Raw genomic sequence first — 18,216 nt, 5'->3', positions numbered from 1 at the left:
GCACCACCGTCCAGAAGAATATGGGATTAATTTGTAAAGGCTTCTAAGAACAGATCAATTGCATAGGCGGAAAAAAAATGATGGGTTCCCTGCCTGGTTCTTTGCTCCCTCCTGTCTTTACTGGTTTTTGTTTTCATTGTTATTTTAAAAATATTTTAGCTTTTTTTTTTTTTTCACTGTAAAACTCTCTGTGCTAGGAATATTAATGGGTGGAAGAGAAATATTCAGTAATTATCTCCCTCTTTTATTTTTTTCGTTTTTGATGTATAGCATTTTTATGTGTTCCACAAGTTCATAATTTTCATGGCTCACCATAAGAAAAATTCTCAAAGGTAATAAAAATAAAAGGAAACAGCATTCCTGATTTTCATAAAAATATGCCAAGAATATTGACTTATTTCCTAAGAAATAAAAAAGTGGAGCAAATCCCTAAAATATATACCCAGCCAGGCTCTTTTGCATATTTTTTTTTTGACACGCACCGGCTGTTTGTTACATACCAGCATAAGGGACATATTTGCTGATTCTGTTTATGGGGGCTTTGTTTATGCACTGGGTGAGGATTAACAACTAATTTTAATTAATGTGGCAAAACCAAGTGCAAAGAAGATGGAAAATGTGTAAATCTCGTAAGACCCCTAATTCTGGCTGTGTTCTTGGATGCGCAAAAGGTGCCACACGGAATTTTCCATATTAAAATTTTTACTAAGGTTTACACACTGTAATCCTTTCTCCATCACTATTTCACAAGGAACCTCCTGATTTAGCAGATATTTAATTAAACCCTTGTGCGTCCCAATCTTTAGCATGTCTTTACAACCTTCCTGTAAAACAGTCAAATATCACTGTTGTCATTTGAAGTGTTCATCAAGCAGGAAACTGTGAAAGAGCAGGCAACAAAACCGAAGGGCTCACTTTTCGGAGCAACTTATAGCTGTGCAAAGCCAATGGCGTCGATATGAAAAGAACGGCATACGTGTTTTGACGGAACATGTACATGAATAACAGGCAACTTGCATTTTGCCAGAATAAATCACGTCAAACCGTTCTAACTTTCCTCCATGACAGAGTAACAAGCCTTGCAGAGATATGAAAGAGTCTTGACTTGAGCAAAGCTTTTGGCATGGCCAGGCACGGTGTTCCTGTAGTGAAACAAGCCTCAGAACTGACTGAGGAACTCCGCTCAGATGAAGGGGGCAAGCGGGGGTTTTGCTGTGGTCAGCCTTGAGCCTGAGGTTTAACAAATCTCTTCTGAGGGCTTCACTTAGCGAAGATTCAGGAGGAATGTTAGCAAAATTTTCCTAATGGGAGGACGTTCAAGCACTAGAATAACTGTGCGGTTCTTAATATTGGATTCTTCCATTCATTTTCCCAAGCACAAGTTCGACACTGTTGTTTTTGGGAATAAGGGGACAGATTCAATGGCAAGATGAGGTCCCTTCAATGCCTCACAGCAATGCAGTAGGCAAATTACTCATCTGAGATCAGGAAGCATCGCGCCAAATTGCAACACAAATTGCTGGTGAGACATTCTTGTGCACCTTTCCACCCCGCTTTCACCCCTCCCTGAGACACCGCTGACTCTCAGGTCACTCTCAGGTCTGCCTTAGAGATTATGCCCTTTAAGAATCACCAGAATAACGGCAAAATGAACTGAGTAGAGCCGTCCTAGGAAAAGTTTCCATTAAGTGGGTTGGTTTTGCCTTATTGCCTTTCTTAGCGTTTTCTAGATTCAACAGAAAGCCAAGAAATGGAAGTAGCAGCCATTGCTCTAAACTGTACAGCCAAAATTGTTCAGGTTCCTTGCCCAGGGGTCCCACACCAGCTCCTCACTCTGGGATGCTTCTGGGGCATCATTAGAGAGACCTCTCCTACCTGCACCATCTACTAAAAATCTGAAAATGGTGCGAACTGCTGGAAAAGGGGAGGGATCTTGGGATGGGGGAAGAATTATGTGATTTTACAGTTGGGTTCCTGACTGTGGAATACAAAACAGGGCTTTTGACCTATTCCATATCCCATGCGGGAACGATGGGAGAGCCGCACCCCGCAGCTGCCGTTGCAGCAGGGAATACCTACGCACAGTGCTTGAAACCCAGCGTACGTATGTTGAAGAAATGCTTTCTCTGCCACATAGAAGCAGTAACCCATACTGAGCTAAGTAACTAATAGTAAGCTGAGCTAATTAGTTTAATGAGCTAATACAAAGTAGCTGCATTAGAGTGTCTCGCTTTGATGCTAATTCCCTCATGTAAGGAGTCCTTTTATGTCCCGGGCTACTGTTTAAACCACTGCACCAATTTGCCAGCCCCTGTTAATTTAAATCTGTTATTAATGAATGAGAAAGCATGTGAATCTGGTTGCAGTAGCAGAATATTTGTGTCATTTCATCCTGCCATAGTTTCTCCCTCAAGGTCTGTCTCATTGGAGGCAATACCAGGGAAGGAGGTAAATAGTATGAAGTTCTTTCTGGAGCTTGTCACTCCACTGCTGCTAACATCAGTGGCTTTTTTAACCTATACGTTCAGTTTACTCTTCTCTGTTGTAAAGTATGTATTGTTGAGTGCGCCTCTCCTACCCCACTCCTACCACTAGCATGAATATATTTTTCCACATTTCCTTTACCTCTTTTTTCTTTTCATATTCTGCTTGCTGGATACAGACTTTTCTGCTCAAGCTCTTAGTCCTACCTTTTATTCTGAGAGAAATTTCTGTTACTGTGATCTATAAATCTTTTATGTGGTCGCAAGTCTGCATATTAGTTTCTTTGATGAGTTCAATACACAGCTGATGTCTCCTTTAAGAAAGATTCTATGACTTTTTGATATAAACTATAGAAAAAGCACCTGTGAGCCCATTGTTAGTCAGATAAGAGCCCTTGATATACTACCTTCTATTATTCAACATTTAAAAAGAGTTTAATAAGCTGTATTTTATCAAACACTAGTGTATCTTTTTCAAAGGATTTTAGAGACACTGTCTCACCATTTTTGCTTCTTAAGCCCCAGATAACGTGAGAAGAAATCATGCCAAATGTCTCTGGAATCATGCCATAGCAAATTCCAAAACAGTATTTTCTATAAAAGCAGTGTAGGGTTTTTATGGTTGCTCTATTTAATTTCTACAAGGTGAGTGTTGATGGCACACAGATAAAGGGAATATATCCAGGAGAAGAAGCAACATAATACAAGATTTAGGGTTTAAAATACACGGACTATCCGTAAGAGCTTGTTATTAAATTCAGGGTGTTTACCACTGCGTCTAATCCAATACAGTTGGGGGCTGCTAGCCAGCCAAAGGGATTCCCCCTCCTCTTCCTCATCCTCAGCTCCTTCCTCACGCTGCTTTTCTGCTGTGGGCCAAGCACCTGTGCTGCAGTAGGCAAGTTGTATCAACATGCTGAGCCAGCAGGGAACCAATCCCACCCAGAAAAACACCGTCTTTTCAGCTGGCCCACCTCATTCATCCCAATCCCTCGGCATCACAATTACTGGGTGTGATACAAAGGAAAGATAGTGTCAATATATCTGATATATTGTCTGAATTTGTTGGAAGTGTGCAGAGCTCTCAACGTCAGCCACACCAGGAGAGACGAGCATTACCAGAGGAAAGCTGGCTCGGTCCATCCTCTGCTTTACAAAACAGGAAAGCTGAAGACTGGCACTTGACTGAGACAATTTAAGTAATCTAAGATCTTTAGCTCAGATTAAGCTTTATTAATTGATTGATTGACTTTCCAGAGTGGTGAAGGAAATGTCGTTACAATGTGGACAGAACATCAGCTACTACTCAACTATTAACAGATGTTAACAGATGCCCTAGAAGGACGTGTTTTATTTGTGGATGACCAACCATTCAGCACATCTTGCAGCTGCATGGAAAACCACAGACAAAACTTTAAGTGGCCAGAAACAGAGATAAATATGTCACAAGTCAGTGTTAAAATTTTTAAATTATGTAAATAACTTACTGTAATTTTAAAATAAACATACACATTGATTGCTTTTCTCCTCCCTGCCTACAAATAACAAGTAACAATCCTTTTATTTCAGTCCTGCAGAAATCTTTACCAATAGTTCTGGTTAAAGTCATAAAGTCATTGCACAAAATTAATTGCTGGTTTTAATATTTTAATATTGTGATTTACAGTGTAAACTGTTCAGGACAGGGACACAGCGTATCTGGAGGCTTTGTAATTAACACAACAAAGCCTTGACTCTGATTCAGACTTAGTGCTCTTACAGCCAAGCCAATAAATGGCTTCTATCACATAGAAATATGTATATCAGACATGGATGAACGGTATCGGACTTCCCACTTGTTTATTGACTAGGTTTCCTTTCGGATGGGAAGCCGAGCCCGAAGGAGGGCTGGCATCAACACATCTGATTGTGCTGTGGAATCCTTAGGTGCGTGTGTAGTTTGTGTTGTGGTGCTGCTACAACCACCAGCTCCAACCAAGACACAGGCGAGGTGTCTGGCCGCCGCGGGGGCACCGGCTCTGTGCTGCCCACTTGAAGAGACTGGCATTTCCTTTCTTCCCAGGCCAAATGTCTTTGCCCCAAGTGATAAAAAGTTTGTTTCTTTACTGCCACAACGTTTATGTCATTTACACCTGGATCCTTCGTGGAGCTTTTCAGATTTTGGAATGGAAATGGAAAACAAAGTGCATCAGCGTCAAAATGATTCCCCATATATGCCAACTGTCTCAGCAGTTACTGAGGGTGAGAATTAGGATGCAACGCATTGTATGTTTAGACCTGGGTTGTGTTTTCTCCACTTCACTTGGAGGGGTGAGCTGTGAAGATGCCCCCCACAAAAAATAAGGGGACTGAAAGTGCTAAGGCTGTCCAGATGTTGAGATTATGAGGGAGAATGTTGATACATAGCCAACCAGACGGCACTGTGAAAAGTGAGGAGGGATTAACGAAGTTATGGCCCTGATATAGGAACCAGAGGTGCACAAGTGCAAGTTGTGGTGGGGGTGTGGGGGGGGAACGGCACACCTGCTTGCCTGCCCACAGCAGCACAAGGTTGTAAAGCACGGGAAATTTTATTTAGCCAGTTATTCGCGATTTATTTCTCTCTGAAGACGCTGGTATCGCTTTACAGGCGCACGGTTGGCTTCCCCATGGCGCCCACCGCTGCCAGCCCGCAGGCGGGGATAGCGTAAGGGCGCGGGGGGGCGACGAGCCCGCGGCGCCCCGGGCAGGTGAGCGGGAGGGGACCTCAGGAGGGGGGCGGCGGGGCAGAGCTGCCCCGGGCGGCGGGAGGCGTGAGGGAAGACGGGGCTGTTGGCTGAGGGGCAGCGCCTCCCGCCCCGCTCCCGCCGCTCCCCTCACAGCACGGCGCGGCGCGGCCCGGCCCCGCGCACCCTGCCCGCGCGCCCCCCCGGGCGAGGGGCGGGGGCGAGCACTGTCCCGGCCGGCGCTGATCTTACGCTCCCATTGGCCGCTGTCTGCGCTGACGTCACGATCATGATGAGAATTAATGATCGGAGGCGCTGATTTCATTGTGTGACGCCGGGACCGACCCAGCCGTAAACCGGCTGAATCCGGAGCCCCGCGCCCCCCGCACCGGCCCCGTGCACCACGGTAAGCCCAGCGCGCCGCGCGGGGGCGGTGGGCGGCGGGCGGCGGGCGGCGAATCCCGGGGGAGCAGCCGGGTCCCCGCCCGGGAGGGGCGCGGCGGGCGGGCGAGCGGGGAGGAGGACGACGATGATGATGATGGTGATGATGGTAGTGATGATGATGATGGTGATGATGCCCCGGGCCGGTGTGGGGGAGGGCGGCCGCGCGGGCTGGCGCTGGCACAGGCACCTCGGTCGCGCATGCGCACTGCGCCTCTCCGGCGGCCCCGCAGAGGCAGGCAGTAGGCTCCCGCCGCCCGCCGCCGCACTGCGCATGCGCACGGCCGCTGGGCCCGCCGGGCTGGGGGCCGCCTGCGCCGCCCCGGTCGCACTGCGCCTGCGCGCTGCTCTGCGGCCCCCGCGGGGCGGCGGGGCCGCATGCGCGGAGGGGCAGCGGGCGGGCTGGTCACCCGTGGCGCTTGCTCCTGTTTTCTGTCCCCCGAGCTCTGGGGCTCCCCCTGGCCCCCGTGTGGGGGCGGCTCCCCGAGTCCGGGCTGGTACAGTTGAAGGCTTTTGGGGGGAGGTGCGGGCGGCGGTGGGGGACGGGTAAGAGGAAAGCTTGTCATGGCGGGAGGCCTGTGGGGCCCAGGCAGGGGCAGGCGGGCACCCACGCGTGAGCGGGGCGGGACGTGGTCAGCGGCAGGAGCCTGTCACGGAACAGCTCGAGCCTTGTCTCTCCTCAGGAGTTCTACCTCTCAAAGGCCTGTTTTGGTGCCAAAGGCAGCCGGCCGTGGCGGCAGTCGACCGGGCCTCCTCGCGCTGTCAGATCTTGGCCCCGAAGCGTTTGGAAGGGGATGAGGAGGAAGAAGCGCGCTGGCCGCGCAGTCTGCCGCGTTCCGCAGGGATGGTGGTGCCAGGGGGGATCTCGCCTCGGGAAGTGCTGTCCTTCCACGTAGGCTTGCCCCACGCGGGGAATAGCAGGCAACCCCCATGCCGGTGCATTCCGTTAGCCTAGAACTTCGGATATTATAGCTGAGGCCGTAGGTAATTAACCAAAAGCAGCTCTGAATCCTCCGAACTGGAGTCTTGAAGCAGCTCACATCTTCAGAATAAAATTGCATTGTAGCATTCCTTTCCTTTTTTCTGACCTATATCTTACAAACGCTTGTGTACCCGTGCTTGACTTAAAACGTGGCTAATACAGTTGGAAACAGAAGTCTCATTTGCATGAGTGAAGTGGGATGGGATGCATAAACCTGCAGAGTTGTGGTCATAGGTTAGTATGTTATTAAGTTACTGAGAGCTGTCTTAATTTGTCCCTAATAAAGCGCTGAATTTTATAGGCAGAACTGTAATACAATATTACAAATTGTGGAGAGGGAAGCAGTTGTGCTGTGAGTCATGGGTATTTAAAAGTAGTTTTATGAGCTGGTCTGTACATTACACTTACCCAACTGTAAGCATAATCTACTGCACTTACATTTGGGTAGTTGTAACTGTTTTGGCCTGTGTAGGAAAGCAGCAGTAACCTACAAAATCAGATTATTAAACGTTGTTTGATGTGCATCCAGTATCTCCACACGTGGTGTGTAAGTTGCGGGGTTGGCTGGTTGTTTTCTTTCTGTTTGGGGTGTGCAAAAAAATTGTGAGCCTTTGGCAGACATGGAAAGTGAATTAGGTGATTGCTGATGCAGTTCAGGTTTCTAAAGCTCTAGTAATAGTGTCACTGCTGCAGTCTTGTTTTATTTATGTATATGGTAGCTTTCTTATTATAGATGCAGGTTTGTCTCAGATTTATATTGGAGTAGAGTCTTGTTATTTTGTACCACTGGAGATCTGTGGAGCTAAAGGGAAAAAAAAAATAAATTGAGGAGCGTGCTGATTTTCTTATTGTACCTGTTACGGATGGACAGACTGAACGCGTAGCTTACAGGCTTTTATACGATGCCTTTTTTCCCAAACAAATGCTTGTTTGGTGCTGAGGTTAAAAAAAACCCATAATCTCTCAGAAACCATATGTTCCCTTTTATCACTATGTGTTAATCCCTGACAGTTTTATAATGTTTTATACCATAAAGATTTCTACTAGTCACTTTGTGCTGGCTTGTACTCAGAGGGGATTTTTTACTAATTATAATTTCACATCCAAGACTGGTTTCTGTTACTGCGTGAAATGAGAGGAGTATCATTAAGTTTTCATTTCTGATCTTTCAATTTAATTAGTATTAATGTAGTATTCTACTTACCTTGTAGGTAAGCTTACTTGATTCAACAATCTTAATGTTTGGAGACTTCTTGATACTTAGACTATACTGCTGTGCACTGTAGGAAGACTTTAGACCACAGAAATTATTTTTTTCCTTCTTATGCTGCTTCTTTTTTTTTTTCTCTTATTTTTTTTGCCTCCAGATCTTTCAAGTAGCCATTGCAGAACAGCTAACTCTTGAATTTTTTTATTATTTTTTTTTTAATGAGGGGCTCGTTGATACAGGATTATTCCCATTTTCTTATTGTTGCTCTTTCCTTTGTGGTACTTCTTGAACCAATTTGATTTCATTGGTTTCTAAAAATACATCTGTGGGCTTTGCCAGGTCTCCCTGGAGAGAGTCTTAATTTTGGATGTTGAATAAAGTAACTAGAGTGGAAGGACTAGGCATTTGCAGCAAACCATATGAGATAATTCTTACATTAATTGCTGTTTCATGAAGCAAAGGTACTATTACTGGAGAAGCAAACTTGGTTTTAGTTCTTCTATGTTCTCCCGTCTCCACTTGTGCTCACTTTTGCCACAGGAAGGGAAAGAAGGTGGATACTGTGGGAAAAGTTGCTCAAACAGCTCAAGAAGTCTGGAGAAGTTCAGCCCTAAGGATAAATTTAATCTCAGCTGAGGAGGAGCCAATGTGACAGGTTGCAGTGTGTCAGCAGGATCGTCCTTCATGAGGCTCATACTCAGTGGTCTTGGGGAAACTGAAGGGCACGGAGTTCCCGTCTTCCTCTTAACAGATCTCTCACATGTCGCCAGTGCCTGACTTAGCACTTGGACTATCTTTGTGTTTCCTGAACCACTGTGTACAGTGAAGGGATTCTTCTGCTGCTATGATAAATTCTTCTAATTAGTATTAGAAAGGGCATGAAGAACGACTTCTTTGTCTTGATGGATTTACAGAAGGTTGAGGAGTGGGAGACCACCAAAGGGGAAAGTTGAATGATGTTAGTTGGCCTAGGACGTGTAGCGGGGGTGAAGGAAGTACTTACAGGAAACCTGCTTTTTTGTTTGTCATAAATTATTCTCTGCCCTGCCACACAGGCAGCAACATACTTCGCCAAAGCTACCTTATTTTATTAGCAGAACAGGCAGGTGTTGAATCCTTAAAAATACTGCTTTGCCACCGCTGTCTTTTATTGAAGTGAAGAAAAGACTGGTGTTCATGGTATTTCAGTTTGCATATTACTTTGCCTGAATTGAATACGTTTCACAGAGTGCTCTTCTGTAACAAACTCTCTTTTCAGTGCCAATGTGTTGCCAACCAGCTGGATACCTGGCTTCCCAAAAGCTCAAATGCGTGTTTTCTAAGCTTGACAAGTCAAGATTAAAATGAAATCATGATAAAAATCCGTGTGGCTTTCTAACTTGGAGTCTGAGACAAAGGTGAGAAATCCTGGAGAAACGGGAGTGCTTCCTAGGTACACAAATTGGGAAAAGGAGTCTATTTCCTTTGACGTTACTGTGGTGGTTCTGAATAATACTGAGTCCCCTATGAAGGTGTATGATCTGCTGATTCCCTTGATATTAACACGGCATCAGCACTTTGTAAGTTATCTTTAGTTTGTATGTATTTCCACTGACTGTCAGGGATCTCCCATACTAGAGAAAATGTAAGAATATCTTGTTTTGTGTAGCCTGTTCAGCATCAGTTTTCATAGTTAACACTCATCAAAAAAAAAAAAAAGCCAAAAGCCATTGTAATCCTTTGATGAATCCAGTATTAATGTGTATTAATCTAGTCTCAGAGAGTGTAACATTATGCTCTTACAGATGTTTGAATGCTCAGTGTCTTTAAGGTAGATAAATTGTGAGGTCTGACAAGTGTGGAAAGTGAGCAAAACTTGTTACCTGTGAGGATGGCATACGCAGAGTCAACACTTCATGGATTAAGCTGATGGCTTTGGGTTTTGTGGCTTTCCAAGTGGAGCTTCCAAACATTCAGTATTTGGTTTCTTCAACCCAGGGTACTGCTTTAAATAGTCTAAATAAGCGCTTAAGAACTGCTGATAGCACACTGTTATCCATCTGGAGTTTACAGATAAGATACTATCAGTGGGCTTTTAACCTGCAAGAGAAGGAGTATCACCAAATGTCCTGCACACTAGTGTGAAGTCAGTATGCCAGTTACTGTTTTGTCCTACGGGATTGAGTTGAGTGCTTGGAGATCGCTATTAGTAGTAGAAACACTAGTAATAATCTTGTGCTCTTTTATACCTAGTTATAAATTATTACGTAGGCAGTTAAAAAGCAAAAACCCTTATGATTCTTAATTTCCTTTCTCTTGTGCTGTGTAATCTTCACACAAAGTTGTGTTTCCCGCCCAGCAATGACCAGAGCATGTGCCTTGTGAGGTCGTGCCACATCTGCGACCCAAACAGCAAAACCCACCCTGCAGCTCCCTGGGTGTGGGTGGGTTTGCTGGGGCTTTAGGCCAGGCATGAGTGCTGTCGTCTGAGGTTATCTGTTGCTTCTGCACACTCTGGAGCTTAAAGTCTATTTATTAATAACTGTGCTGTACCAAACAACTGTGGTGTAGTTCAAAGTATTACGGGATGTGATAGAAGGGCTTGTAGTGAACCTATGGATCGGTTAGTTTGCTTTGAGTTGAATATTTTGAGTAGAATTTGAACCGAGTTTTCTAAAAGTTGGGCAGATGTAGCTGCCTGCATGGCCCTTCTGAACAACATGTGTCAAGTCTGGTTTATTCTGCAATTTACCCTAAATTTCTGTTGCCTCTGGTAAAAGGCAGTTTAGAAAAAAAACCATGGATTAATTAATTGGCAAAGCAGAATGAAAGGATTGATTGACACAGCAGTAGAGCTAATGATATTTTAAGAATATTTTAATGTCCCTTCTGTAGGTTTAGTCAGTATGTGTGCGGATAGGTGGGGCAGTGGGAAATGGTACAGAACTGTCTGTTGACGTAGATTTCGGTATATTTCAAACACAGAAATCATTAATAAATTCTCTCCGGCTTATTTGAAAGTTTAGATGTTGGAATGTAAACTCAAGGTATGCCTCAGCTTCCAGAAGCCTGTGTTTGTAGGGTCCTGCAGTCTATGTATTTGAGTCACTTTCTGATGGCCTTTGCACAGATCCTCTGAGCTGCACTTGACTGGATTCAAGGCAGAAGTTACTAAGGAATCTTACCAGTATTTTGGTTGGCAGGTGTCGTTTACAAGTCATTAAAATAAACTGCAAAAATGAGTTGTTTATTAAACCAGACCATGACCTTTCTTGAGCTTAGCTAGGCAAAGTCTGTCCTGCAAGGCATATAGGTGTATCTGAAGATCAAGAGCTTTTGTCAAAATGCTCCACCCTGTTGTTGTCGTAACTACAGATGTCAAATACAACAATTAAAGTGTTTTAACCCAGGAGTGACTTTGGATACAGAAATCCACATGATTCAAAAATGTGTCAAGGACCTGACACGCATCAGCGCTTGCAGGTCATCAGGTCTGATCCTAAAAATTTATCTTGCAATCGGAGGAGGCCTCATCGCAGCTGACAAACTATTTGGAGAGCATGCTTCTTTTTGATAAGCCTATGTATAGAAATGCTGGAGCTGTTGGGTGACAGACTTCATCTGGATCTGGAAAGATAGAAGGTTCATAACTATTTCTGATGAGGTCATTTGTGGGAACTGATCTCAACAAAATAAAACAGGACCACTGGTACTGAAAGAGTAGTAGGCACACGGGTGTAAGCTCGGTCCTGCCAACCGTGCAGGAGGAAGGAGAATCACAAAATGAACTCTTAACGTCTTCTTTAAAAGTAACGTGAATCAGTTGGTGGCTGCATTGTCACGCGTATCCACATGGGAGATCTGAAGACAGTTCTTAACTCTATAAAGTAGATTTTTATGAAGTTTATTGATTTGTTAATGGGCTAATAATTGTCTCCTCTGTTGCTTGCTATACATTTCCTTAAACAGCGGAGTATTTGGAGCAAGAGTCTCCTTTGCCTATCCCTGACTGTGACTGAATACCCATTCTGGGGGAGGTGTAATTCAGGAAAGCCTGACTTGTAATGCAGCTGGTAGTGCTGTGTTTAATAATGCACTGGTTTGAGAGGGTAAATAAGCATTGGGAACAGAGGTAAAAATGTGATTGAAAAATCATCTTCTGTTTTAAGTATTACGGAAAAGTAAACCGTAAGTTTTACAGATTGGTAATGATTTTCTGATTGTTGACATACAGAGGAAAGTAAATGCTGAAGTCAAAGCTCTGGCCTACTCCAAATTCTAGATATCTATCATTTTCTTTATAGAGAGGCCTGTCAAACTCTAATGTCCATTACCATTGCGTGGTATCATCTCGATTAATAACGTGAAAGGAGTTGGGTGTCTGCTTATGCTTTTGAGCCCTTAATAATGTTATTTGCTCTAAATTAGAAGCAGTTCTTGTGCAAATATTAAGTATATTGCTATTCTTCTCCTTTCCAACCAAAATTTCCAAGAAGAGCGACTAAAAGCTTGGTAGCTACAAAGGGTTCCCTCATCCCCTTTAGTTTCCTACAAGATGATGGCATGGTTTCTTATTCTTTAGTTTGTTCTGCATTATTTTGATACATGTACTGAAAGTGTTAAAAATACCTTGTGGCTGGTGACTTTTTGCTTTCTGAGACATGAAGTTGGAGGCAGATTGTTCCTGGCCAGTGCTTGCGGTGTCTCTGCTGGTGGCCTCCCATGTGGGGCAAAATAAAGGCGCCTTGTTCTGGAAATCCTGTGACGATGGGGCTCTTTTCTTACATAAAACCAGAGGATTATATTCTTTGCCTGTATAGACGATACAACAAGAGCATAAAGGTTCAGTTGGTCATTAGGGAGTCTGTTCTGTACTTGGTAATATTCAGCTGTTTGCCTTTTCCAAGCTAGGGCATGAACTTTCATGCGTAACAAAGCAGCATCTGGTTTAACGTGTCCATCAAACTGCTGCAGAAGAGGCCGCCTCATCGCTGGCCACCTCCTGCCCACCGTAGCCCTGTGCTGAGCCCGGCTGGGGCATGGCTCTGGCGGGAATGCCGTGAAGGGTCTGTCCATGGCCTGCCGTGGGGTGATGCTGCTTGCCACAGAGGCCACCGCATCAGGAGCATGGGGGCCCGAGGGCAGGCTTGCAGAGGGAGCGCTGCTCCCTGGCAGGGCCCCTGGGTGCCCGGTGGCCTGGACCACAGTGGAGTGGTCGCCGCAGCATGGGCTGCCAGGTCACTAGCTGCCCTGCCCCACACAGCGAAGCTCTCTCATGGGGGGACCCAGTGCTGAGCTGGCTCAGCAGGCTGAAAACAAGACCTGAAGAGTTGCTGTTGGTCCAGGAGGAACATGGGTCTCTTCATTCTGGTTGAGTGTGCTGAAACATCCAGCACCGACCGGGACAAAGCAAAGGGGCAGGAACGCATCCTGAGGTCCTGTAGCCAGCATTGGCCTATGCCCCTGTGAAACAACCCTGAAGTGTTTTTAAAAAGCCTGAGTTACAGCCTGAGGGTACAATTTCACAGTAGCTTGAACTTTTCTAAATGCAGGCTGTGATTTGGGTGGTCCCTCCTTCGTGTTAATATTAGAGCATTAGCACTGCAGTGGGCTGGACCAGAGCTCCCTAAAGCCCTTCTCTCTGGGTCCCATCCCGCCCTCCTCCCCCCCCTCGTTGGTCTTCAGTTCTGGTCCTTGATCTTTGTGACTTTGCAGCTGGGAAGTGCTGGTGCTGACACAGCAGAAGGAGTAGCATGACCAGCCATAACAGAGTGTAGGATTTGCTGAAGTTGGAGGTGGCGGAAACTTTACTTGTGCCAAACAGTCACCTTTATTTTATCTCAGATTTTGTGTCTTTTTCTTTTTTTTTTTTTTTTGGTAGGGGAGGGGAAACAGACCTGCGAATGTTGTTGGAGCTGCCAGTGTTACTCTCTTTTGCCTAATGCCTTTTTTTTTTTTAAAGGGAGAAGCTTTTTCTTTGAAACTAGAGGCTCTTGGTTTTAGCCACACAATGTAATAGTTACTTATTTATGAAAGACTGTGAGTGTTGTTCCAAACATGTAGTTTACCTGCTCAACTTGAGTCTGTCACAAAGGAATCACTAATGCTGACTGTAACAGGTTTTTCTGGAAAGTAAGTAAAAGTGTTGGTAAAGGACTCTGCAAAGAAAACATGTCAACACTTAGCGTTATCACAACAAGCATAACTGAGAGCCTGTGCATTCTGCAAGTATTACAGTTTTTATTCCAACTTTCAGAGTATCTTCTTTTATTTTTAGATGAATCTGCGTTCTGTATTTACTGTAGAACAACAAAGGATATTACAGCGTTATTATGAAAATGGAATGACAAATCAAAGTAAAAATTGCTTTCAGCTCATATTACAGTGTGCACAAGAAACTAAACTGGACTTCAGTGTAGTCAGGGTAAGTACTGAGGCCTTCCAAATTTGTATGTTAAAGTTATACACATTCATTTCTTTATGTAAAATATCTGTAGAGGACTGGAGTCTCTAACTTCATACTTGTTTTAAATCAGACTTCAGTACGCGTGTGTGACATGTTCATTTTTATCCAGTGAGCCTGTTAATAGTTTGTTTTTGCTGAAATGTCTTCACATGATTGCTGTATTTAGCAGGGGCCTGGATTGCACAAGGAGTGGTGTGTTTGTTTTGTTTGTTTGGGGTTTTTTTAGTTGTTGTTTGTCTTTTGTTGATGGTGTTTTGGTTTTATTTTCTTTTAAAAATTTTATTAAAATGCAAGTTAGATTGCCCTACAGAAACCTTGTGCAACGTATTGTATCAAAGAGAGGTCATGTTATTAGGAAACTATCCTTAAAAAAATTTCTATAACCTAATATATTTGGGGGAATAATTGTGGAAGTATTTCCTTTGACACATTCTGTCATGCTTGTATTCCGTGTCACAATCATAAATATTGTGGTCCCTCATGGTTATTTACAGTGAGTACATTCTTTTCTTGTAAAAGAAGAATGTCACTAGTGCTAACAGGAACTCTTCCAAAGTCTGTGAATTCCATGGGAAGGGAATTAATAATCCCTTTGTGAAATACTAGACAACAAAATGGCTGTTGTCTCAGAGCAGAAATAGAAGTCATGAAGCATTAGCTGAAAAAATAACAATGGTAGTGGAGCTACCAGGAGCTGCTGCGACGCTGGACACTGCAGAGGAAGAAGTAAGACCAGTCTAGTTTTTTTTTTAAGTGGTGTACCAGTGGTATATTGACAACAACCACCCCTCCTGCTCCCTGATTCTTACCTCGATTCCCCTCCCTCAGAATATTCTGGAAATACTAAAACTTACTTTCCCAGCTCAAGGTGGTGGGAAGTTCTGAAAGTCAGCCAGACATTCAGGCTCCCTGGAACAGACAAACAGTTGTAACAGGAGTCTGGATGCTGATGATGCAGTCAGGGCCTGGTGTTCTATTTTTATTCTGACTGAAGGACCTAGAGGAGGCAGTCCGTCTCTCCTCTACTTGCAGTCCTCATTCACTGTCCATCTTCATATTTTCCTCTCCCTCTCAGTTTCCCTTATGGCCGTAATATATCGTGGCCTTTTCCTTTAGTTTTCTTCCCTTACTGAGCCCTTATCTGCAATACTTAAACTTTCTTCCTACTTGGGAAGTGCAATGGAAATGGACTCAGCATTTGTCATATTTTTTATGATCTTTCTCTTCTTTACACCCCACCTTTCTGCCTCTTCTAATGCCCTCCTTTTTTCTTTTTTCTGTTTTTTTGTTCCCCCCATGAAAGTCTTGGACAGAGATTAGTACTTCTTTGCACAATGTCTAGCAAAATGATACTTGAGTTGCAGCTGGCACTTGTAGATACGACTATAACAGTCACATGAATTCCCTAGAAGTAACTGTTACAATTGAAATGTCATAAGTCTATGAATATATTCTTTCCCCGAATCAGGATTTCTATAACCTTGTCCCCTAGAACTACATCCAGTTTTTTCCAATCTTGAGCTGGGTTAGAAGAAAGCAAAGTCCTATTTATGATTTGATGGAAACCTCTACAGATTTTATTAATGCAGTACACAAAAATATGTTCTCCCTTTCAAAATTAGGAGACGTGGTAGAGTTAGTCTTGGGATAAAACCCTAACCCTCTTCAAATTTAATAGAGATACATTCTAGCTATGCAGGTTTAAACAGCCTGGTCTTGTTCATTAATATTGGTATAACTCTGCTGGTTGCTTTTTGTCTTTACATGAAACGTGAGCAATGTGACTTGATAAATTGCAAAAGTTATCTGAGTCTGATTTTCACAGGATCACTGGGTCTGGGAGCACTGATCAGGGAGGTGGTGTGGGGTTCTCCCAATAGCACAGCAGCAGATGTCAGAACAGTCACAGCTTTGTTATTCATTTATACCTCTTAGAAGGTTTCCTGAGGACACATTATTTTCAGATTTAGGGTGGAAGTTCTGGTCAAAACTAAGGCTTTGACCACTGTCAATCCCTCTGGGGTGTGTATCTGGATTGTGGGACAGTCTGAAGTTCCAGCTCGGCCTGATTCAAACTGGGAATGTAAAATCAGGCTCTTAAATCCCAGGTAAATTTCTCAGTGTCTGGATTTTTCATTTGTCATCTCCTCTGGGAGCTGCTTCTCAGCCTAAATAAAAGTTAAGAATTTCAGTAATGCTGCCAGTGTTAATGAAAGTGCTCCCCAAACTTACTAGTTGTGGAACTTGATTGAAACAGATTTGTGGCCCTTTTTTAAAGGCTATTTTGTACTTAATGACTGCTGTGTCACATCCCAAATTAATACCATAACCATCAAGCTAGTAACCCCTTTCGGTCTAAGAGTATAACTTCACATAATTCTTCCCTGGGATAATGTCTCACAGTGCTAAAAATGGGAGATTTTGTACTCTTTTACTTCTCCCAGCTGTGCAATGCTCTCGCTCCTGTCTTTTTTCTTGCGCTGATCATCTTTTGCACTCATTCAACTTCAGAGTTAACCCAGTTAACTTTGCTAACCTTACCAAAACTTTTGTTCTTTTTTGTACCAGTTCAGTTTCATGCTTTGGGGGGAGTTGCTCCCACAGGTCATTCAGGGGGGTGCTTTTGGTTAAATGGTGGGAGCAAGATGCTGGGGACATGATCAGGAGAATGGGACTCTTTCAGCAGTGGCAAATCTAACTTGCACTGTCTCATAAAACTGTATTTTAATCCAAAGTGTCCAGCAGTGCATTTCTTTGAATACATGTCTTTTCAGGAAAACCATGAGGAAAAACTTCAGATTTTAGTATTATGCAGTTGGAAAAGTTGGGGGTGAAATCTTGTTTCCTGGCCCAAAATTTGTGATGTCTCTATTGAATTATAATTTCTGTCTTGAGAGTTTACTGACTGAGCAGAAATGATGAAAAAGTAAATTTGATCATCTAAATTTGTTTTATGCAATAAAGTAACTTGAGACCTGTGGCTATAATTTATGTATTTAAACTTGCTTTTGAGAGGAAAAAATTTATCACTAGAAATGAGGGATGCAACAAATCGTGCCTCAAAGTAGGCATTTTATAAAATTTGGCAGCAAAAATGAGTAGAATGGAATGGAGGTTTCAGCATACTTCTGTATGGCAGGGATGTGTGTTTTCCTGTAGAGAAATCTGTTTACTTCCATAGCAGGTATTGGTATGTGAAGAAAACTTACTTTCTTTCATGTGATGAGATGGAAACCCAAGATAGGTACTCAGTGCAGTTTGCGGGTTGTGGATTGAGGGAGTTGATTGATAAAATCAACTGGTTTGGGTTGCTGAATGTTGAGATCTTGCTTTGGTTGGGTTTTAGATGTGCAGCAGATGATACCCAGAGTGGTGCAGAAAACTGTGTCACTGTATCTCTATGTGCATAGCTGATTCTTTTCATGACCAGCATAAGCAGATACAAAAGCTTATTTTTTGTTCTTTGGCACTTGTATCCTGCTCGCTTATACCCTCATGTTCAGTGCAGACATACTGTGGTGAAAGAGTTGAGCAAGTCTTGTCTCTCTGATTGTGAAAGTTGCCGAGAGTAGTGAGGTGGCACTTATGCATCCAGTGTTAGACCTTATGCTTCCACCAGATTAACTCTCCTTATCTTGAAATACTGAAGTTAATGTTTCCCCTTCGATTCATTTAGATAAATCTTAATGTGTTATTTGCAGGAGAGGCTTTCCTGAGCGCTTAAAACAGCAGTACATTTAACCTGTGCACAACTGCCATAGTACCTGCATTTTTCAAATATTTTTTTCCTCTACTATCTTTTACACAAAACCATGTACTGTCATTGTCACTTTCAGAATGTCCGTAATAGCAAACTTCTGTTGGAATCTAATCCCGGTAGTCCTAATCTTGTCTATCAGTGTCTTTCAGAAGCAGGTTTTGACATCAGATCTTGATTTGTGCAGCTGGCA

General features: G+C 43.5%; 1 protein-coding gene across 9 annotated transcripts in view; it reads left to right on the top strand.

Moving 5' to 3' along the window:
- The first annotated feature begins 5,333 nt into the window (after nt 1-5,333).
- Nucleotides 5,334-18,216, top strand: part of HDX (highly divergent homeobox) — a 48,236-nt gene continuing 35,353 nt past the window's right edge. For 2 of the 9 annotated variants that reach the window (XM_075106628.1, XM_075106621.1), the window contains exons 1-2: nt 6,156-9,218; nt 14,078-14,224. In XM_075106628.1, the coding sequence (XP_074962729.1) occupies nt 14,078-14,224 (147 nt within the window). In that variant the 5' untranslated portion in view covers nt 6,156-9,218. Of the gene's footprint in view, nt 5,595-5,962; nt 6,127-6,154; nt 9,219-13,501; nt 13,933-14,077; nt 14,225-18,216 lie in introns of those variants that run through there. The other 7 variants (XM_075106624.1, XM_075106622.1, XM_075106623.1 and 4 more) reach the window with 7 other exon arrangements.

The sequence above is a fragment of the Phalacrocorax aristotelis genome, chromosome 11 (assembly GCF_949628215.1).
Source record: "Phalacrocorax aristotelis chromosome 11, bGulAri2.1, whole genome shotgun sequence".
In the NCBI taxonomy this organism is placed as follows: Eukaryota; Metazoa; Chordata; class Aves; order Suliformes; family Phalacrocoracidae; genus Phalacrocorax; species Phalacrocorax aristotelis.
The sequence above is the reverse complement of the archived record's forward strand: the minus strand, read 5'-3'. Positions and strand labels throughout refer to the sequence as shown.